Here is a 7,392-nt window from a genome sequence, read left to right on the forward strand (position 1 = left end):
AGGTGTATACAGTATTTTCCTCCTATCGCCTGCTGCGTTCTTGATTAAATGAAGAGTGCTTGGCTTCCCTTTGCAGATAGACGCAGCATGTCTGTGCAGAATGCAAATAGACGGAGACAAGAGAAACTCTCGGGAACCTGAAACCGCATGTCACATGGAATCCAGATGTAGATCTTGAGAGGGTTCTTCCATTAGGTTACATCATAAAAAGAAGAGGTCAGGCTCAGGTTGAGGGTTTTATGAATATATACTTAACCGCAGAAACTGTAATTGATGGGTTTTGGCAACTGGAGGGGACATTTCGCCAAGGTAATGTGTGTGCTTTTGTTAGATCTCATAAATTGAAGTGAAATGACAAAGAGCCATTTTTTCTTGTGTTGATTGAGGGTGGACAATTTGCTTGCACTTAAAACCCCGGAGGTCCTGAAAATCAATTTGCTGGAGTTAAGCAGAAGGGCCTTTCATATTCCAACAATAAAGCAAGTCTCCCTGCTTGTCATTTTTTTTTTTTTCTCCTCCTGATCTAATTCCCCCCCCCCCGTTTGTCCTCACAGCTTGACATCATCTATCTCGTTGTCTCGTTCATTTCTCCATTCTTTACTCATTTGATGCCTTAATTGATTAATTATCCCTCCCTCCGATTCTTTCTAATTAATACCCTCCTCCTCGGCGTTGGCAATAATTTGCTACATGCAAAAGAAAAGAATAGTATCGGTGTTTTTTTTTTGTGTGCAACAGTGGCTTTGAAATCAAGTAGCTTAACAGTAGCTTCATGCACCGAGTGGCGTAATACGGTTTCGGCTCACTTAGTGTCTTTGGGCCAATTAAAGAGAGGCTGATTCACTTGTGAGGGGACTGTTTTGGGTGCTGGCGAAGCTGGCTGTGGATCACATCGCTTCTCATTACGGCCTAGACAGCCTGCGTCTGATTGCTCGTTTGTTTGCAATGTGTTGTACTAATGGAATTTATTCGCCCTACATTCTCCTAATTTGGCTCCTTTGAAGGGCCTTGTTACTCGTCGTTTCTTTCCAACTAAAAGACGAATGATGCTAGCGTCACTTTGTAATTGCTGACTCATCAGAAAATTCTGGTATCCACTCAACCTTTTTTGCTTTTTGTGATTTTTTTTGTTTCATGTGTTGTGCCATTTAATTATTTCTGTGAGCCTAACACTCCATATGTATTTTATTTTGCCTATATTGATTTTTCTTTTGCCCCTTCCCCCTCCCCCCTTCTATGTCCTTTGTTGGCTGATGGGGGTCTTTCTGTTGCTTATTGTCACATCTCAGTTTGAGTGTAGCCAAACAGTCAGCAGATCCATGGGCGTCCAAGTCAACAAAGGTAATATTTAACCCACTCACCTATCATACCAAAATAATCTCCCAAAACCTAATTAACATACCATGCTCTAAAAGAGAGGATCAATGAGTTCAATAGGTATTAGATTTCTTCCATCCGAAAATATCATTATTAATATTAAAATAGCCAGTAGATTTTTCTTTTACTTGCCTTTCTGTAGCTTCCTCTTAGAAAATAGTCCAGTAGTATTTTACTTTTTGTATGTTAGAGTCTTGTGCTATTAGTTCTGTACTTGCTTATGGAAACTAATTATAAAAATGTTTGATATCATCGAGGTATGGCTCAGTATTTGCTAACAAATCCCCTGCTGATATTATATATACTTTTTTACAACAGATTTTTGGTGTATCAATGTTTTGAATATTAATGAGTGAATCATAAATGCTTTTTTTCTGAAATATATTAAACATGGGACTTATTCTATATATTCTTTCTATGCATGTTGTCATGCATTTATCGTTTGGGCAGAGAGAGAGAGTGCGAAAAAGCAATTGTGTCTTAACACGAAGCAACGACGACCTGCTCACCTGCAGGAACAATGTTTATTGAATAGCAGAGTTGTGAGTGACTTTGATTTCCTCTTCTCTTTTCTCTACCTTGTTTTTTTCTTTCTCTCTCTCTCTGTTCGACATCCCATGCATGCCTTTTCATCGCCACAGAGGGAAAAGCGATGGAGCATTTCATCTGCTGGAGGTGAAAAGAACTCATCCAGTGTAAGTAGAGGGGATTCTGGCAGAGATGTAGATGTGTGTGTTGGGGGAGGGTGAGGAGCTGGCGCTTTTGGGCATAGAGGAACAGAGGCCCGCATAGATGGGGGACAGGCAACGGGATAGACATGCCCAAGCAACACAATCGCGTTAGCCCGCTCTCCCGGGGATAGTGTTGAGGCCTAACGGCTGCATTACGCATACTCCCGCTTTACAAAATGCTCCTTCGCCAGCAGTTAGCATGCAAATTGGCTCCCAGATTATGCCTTTTGTATTCATTTTTGCCAACTGTCAGAATGTGACGCTGCAAGAATGATAATAAGGCGCAGATTGCCCCCTTGAGCTACGACGATCATCATCGGTACTGCCAGGAAGGCGGCGGATCTCCGATTTGTATTTTGTGGGTCTTTGTGGGAATTAAGTGTCGGATAAAACCTATTCTTGCAGGTGGACGCATAAGGCTTGATTATCACTCCTGAACTTCTTGATCTAATTTTGTTGTCTTTTAAATTTCACACAAGCATCTGAGCAAGCGTTCTTCCAAATCAGTACATCACAGATCTGCAAATCATTATCTCCGCAAGCACCGGAGTGACATTTGAATAATGGGCCTTATCTGGTGCATACCTTTAATTCTGTTTATAGTTAAACAGAATTAACTGAATTAACATGCATTTTACATGTGTGGGGGGCACATCTGAGGACCACATGCAGCGATCACAGGCCTTCAGACGGAAGCTTCATGCTATGATTAGTTCATGTGAAGTAGAACCGATTGGCAGGAGAAGGCGGCGGGTTTACTGCTCGATCGGGAAATACATGAAAAGGTTGCTGTTGTTATGGATTGTGAGCAGAAACAGCTTTTAAGGAAATTGTAGTGATGTAAATTTGATCATTTTTGAATATTGAAGTGGATATGGAAGAGTGTTGTCTGGTTTGGTTTGTATTCCCAGTCAGTTAGCAAAGTCTGCCAAGTTTGAAGCAGTATCGTTCCTGCCCACAAGGGTTGCTCGGGGCAAGATTGTAATAGACAAAAACATCTTTTGAAAATGCAATGACGATGACAGGAAAATGGTGTGCTCACCTCCACTGAATCAGAAAATTTGATGATTGTTACTCATCAGTCAGCCAATCATTTGACCAACAACCAACAATAATATTTATTATTATTATTTTTAATGTATATTTTATATATATTTTTATATTTATTTTATTTTGTTTATTTTAGTATTATTAAAATAAATAGATCTATTCTTTGGGACCTTATAAAGTCATCACCAAAATATGACAGGTATAGATGTTTGAAATATATTTGAAGATATATTTCAAATATATCTTTGAAGAAAGATATATATATTATTCAATATTTGAATTTGAATTGTTACTCATCAGTCAGCCATCATTTGACCAACAACCAACAATAATATTTATTATTATTATTTAAATATATATTTTATATACATTTTTATATTTATTTTATTTTACTATTTTATTTATTTTATTATCATTAAAAAAATAGATCTATTCTTCAAGACCTTATAAAGTCATCACCAAAACATGACAAGTATAGATGTTTGAAATATATTATGTATATCTAAAAAGCCTTACTTGTATTTACAAATTCAGGCCATAGCTGTGTTTAATTTACCCAAAAATATTTGCAGTTCACACAACTGGGACTTGAGTCTGAAAGGCATCTGGACAGCAGCCCGCTTCATTAAACGTGACTAAACAGATGGTTTGTACAAAAAAAAAAAAAAGCGTTTGATCAGCTAAATGCTCCTACTCCTTCCTTGTCAGACTACTTTTGAACATTGTATCTGCTTGAAACGACACCGATAAAAGTGCTCTGAAATGCAATCAAAACAGGAAGTGGCTTCAGTAAAATTGCTTCCACGGGGATTACACTTCCCCATCTGCCTTTTTTTTTAAATTGTTACCTTACATGCCTCGATTTGTTTTGTTTTTTTTGCTCTCTCCATCCCCCGTCAGGACAAGTCAACCCCTGAGGACCGAAGCTCGTGGGACAGTTTTAAGACCATGACCCCCGAGTTGACCATCATTCCAGGGGAGCAGAAAGACCGCATGGAGCTTCACAATAAGAACTGGGACTCATCGTCGGCAAATACCCCGGACTCATCTGAGGGTGACTTCCAGACTGAAGTGTGATCACAGCAAACTTCAGAAGAGATTTACATCAACACACACGCAGAATCTTCTGCAACATGCTCTGTTGGATTCTGGGGCGACACTTTGTTTACTGCTGCAGTAGACAGACATGAAGAGAAGACTGTTCGAATCTATATTTTCACAAAGACTATTCAAAAGACAGAACAGAAACTTTGACACGTCTGTGACTGAAGATCATTTTTATGTCAACCAAGAAACTATGAACGTTTATTGCGGACTACAAAAAAAATTCAAACTGATTTTCAGAGGGGAGAAAATTAAGACTTTCTGCACCGTTCACATTTTCTTACAGTGAGGGGAGGGAAAAAAAATATTTGACCCCCTCGCCCCCACCCAATAGCCAGCCACTCTGCTTTCATTTAAAACTTTTGCCCTGCTAATGAATGATAAAAAGCATTCCCGTTATTTCATTTTCTTTTGTGTCGTTTTATTTTTTGGGGGGGGTCTTTCATTTGAATTAGTGGGTGGGTGGGGGCACAAAATAAGCTGCTCACAAATGTGCCATCCTCTTCTTTAGGTTCTGAAAAGTCCCATCTTGACACCCTGCACTCATCCTCTGTGTTAACATTGCATTCCACCTTTTTTTGTATTTTCTATGGCTTAATTCAATAAATGTCCTCCCATATGGTTTGAAACTTTTAATGAAAAAAAAAGAAAGTATGATGGAAACAAATGTGTTGTTTGGTTTGGTTGAGCAGAATTAGCAATTTCTCCTCTTTTTTTTTTTTTTTTTTTGCTTTTAATTTCCTGTGAGACGAAGCCCCATGTGCAATTCTTGCCTCCCCCCAAACATTGGGACAGCTGGAATAAGGTGGATGATTAAATACAAAATTTGAGCTAAAATCAAAATAAATAATTAATAAAATATAAATAAATAAATAAAACCTCTTTTAAATGTGTTAACCTTTCCAATTTTAATTGATTAAATTAATAAAAAAAATATATCTTTATGATTAATTTAAAAATACAATCTGGTGCAATTCTAATTTTGGCAATACACTGATCCCTTTGTCGCCGCAAGGTATCACTTGTTAATATCAGCTGCAAAGCTACATACACACAATTCCCCATCCACCCACGTGATCGTGCTCCGACTTCTACAATCCGGCGTTACAAGGCAACAAGGTGAAGAAGGTGAGTCAACGTCTCCGCTTGACATTCAGCAGTCATACTTTGGTCGATATAAGAGAGAGACTTGTTTCCCTCTGTTGTTTCATTCAGGTGTTGAGGTGCAGGATGGATTCAATACCAGGCTCAATTATCGTTTTGTCCTTTTTCAAAGCAGCTTCCATTATTCTGACTATGCGTCGAGAATGAGTTATACTTCAGTGAGAAAACAAAGTTTCAATTCATTGTTTTTTGCAGATTTAAAATAGCAGTAATTGCAGAGATAGTGATATGTCCTGACATTTTCCAATGCAGCCATCAAACCATCTGTTTAAAGAATCCCTAATGTGGTGCTAGCGCAGCGCAGCACAGATGGTCGAGACACGAGTGCAGCTCCTTGAACCTTTTAAGCCAAATAGCCGACAGGCAACTCGCTTTCTCCCGAAGGATTGCGAAAAGGTTCGGCCCCTGAGCTGACGTTGCTTAAGGTGACATTCGTGTGACCTTCTAAGAGGTCCCGCAACCTGGGTTTGGTGTCCAAACAGATTTCTTTCAGCCGGGTAGCAAAAATAACATTCAAGCAGCTGAAACAGCTTCATCCTTCACAAGTAGAAATAAAATTTACTTCAATTACAATGAGCCTTCTTGTTCCCATGACAACTCCATTGTGGTGTGCACAGAAAAGAAACAACATTGGAATACCATATTTTTCAAGTATAACAAAACAATTTTTTTTTTCCGACATTTCACTCTTCCATACTTTTATTCTACAACCTGCCTGCATTCTAATGTCCGTTTTTATTTTACGATCTGATCTGAGAATGTCTTGGATGATGCTGCCTCAAGGTCATCTGCGTACTCACAGTTCTCAGTATGAGGCTACCCAGAAGCACTGAAGCTAGAACCAATCAGAGGATCTCTTGATGAGGAATCACTCTGTGGGAATCCATTGCTTAATAATTTTATTCCAAAATGGAATCCATTCAAATAGTATTATATAATCAGGGGGTTAAAAAGTGAGGCATCAATAATGCAGCCAATGAGAATTAAGTCACTCCAAATTTCACTCTATGAGGGACTTGTGTGTAATTAAACGTGGATAAGTCCGCCTACGATGTTAGTCGCCCTGGTGGCCTTCCCACCGACTGGAACTTTCTCCAGGGATGCGACAGAGGTCAGAGGAGGGAACAAAACAAAGAGGCTAGCCCCAAGGATGAAATGCATGGTGACAGAGTAAAAGCAAGGAAGGGCTCTTCACATCTCACAGTGATTAGAGTGCCTCTTGGTTGTTGTTTTATTTTTTTGCCTCAGAGGACTACGGGTGATTACGTTGGTCATTGTGTGTCACTAGTGGCCCAAGGAGAAAACGTGTTGACAGATAACAGAGACAGAAAAAAAATGAAGAGTGAGGGAAGTGTATACGATAATTAAAAAGCTCCATCATGTCTGGCTGCTCTTTGTATTTCAAACAAAGTGTTATTCGTTTCTGATGAAAGAGCCAGACCGGTCCTTGGAGGATTCGGTCACCACAGTTAGCGTTAGATGTCTGTCCACACCAAATACATAAGCCGTCCTTCTCCCAAACTCTGGCCAAACTAATTCTCTAAATGTCATAGCCCGTATCATATAACAGGATAATGCCCGTGTGGCATTTGACAATTTCACTGTCTAAAAATGAGGTAAAGGCCTCGCGGATGATTTTTTTTTTTTTGGCTCCTTCAACAAAGCGCTCTTCACATATCAAGCTACTTTCTGCGTGGATGAATTGCCTCTTCAAACTGCCAAGGGGCTTCTCCAAATACTGGCATCGTTTAGCGCTAGGCTTAGTTTAATGTAATCCACTACAGGCTCTTCTCACATGTCAAGCGACCCACAAATGCCCCGCGACTTGTTCGATCCTTTACGGATATTTCGCTTTTTAATGTCTTGGCGGAAATGCCTTGCAAGAACTTAGGACAGATGGCTTCAAAAATCAGTTTTTTTTTAAGAGCGAAGTATCGAAGGTGAAGATACCACCCACGTGGACATG

General features: G+C 39.4%; 1 protein-coding gene across 16 annotated transcripts in view; it reads left to right on the forward strand.

Moving 5' to 3' along the window:
• The window catches only part of adgrb2 (adhesion G protein-coupled receptor B2), a 75,822-nt gene extending 70,901 nt beyond the window's left edge, over positions 1 to 4,921 (forward strand). For 9 of the 16 annotated variants that reach the window (XM_037263490.1, XM_037263502.1, XM_037263492.1 and 6 more), the window contains 2 exons: positions 2,019 to 2,072; positions 4,059 to 4,921. In XM_037263490.1, coding sequence (XP_037119385.1) covers positions 2,019 to 2,072; positions 4,059 to 4,235 — 231 coding nt within the window. In that variant the 3' untranslated portion in view covers positions 4,236 to 4,921. Of the gene's footprint in view, positions 1 to 56; positions 69 to 1,289; positions 1,342 to 2,018; positions 2,073 to 4,058 lie in introns of those variants that run through there. The other 7 variants (XM_037263496.1, XM_037263505.1, XM_037263506.1 and 4 more) reach the window with 5 other exon arrangements.
• The last annotated feature ends 2,471 nt before the right edge of the window (positions 4,922 to 7,392 follow it).

This window comes from Syngnathus acus, chromosome 11 (genome assembly GCF_901709675.1).
Source record: "Syngnathus acus chromosome 11, fSynAcu1.2, whole genome shotgun sequence".
NCBI classification, from domain to species: Eukaryota; Metazoa; Chordata; class Actinopteri; order Syngnathiformes; family Syngnathidae; genus Syngnathus; species Syngnathus acus.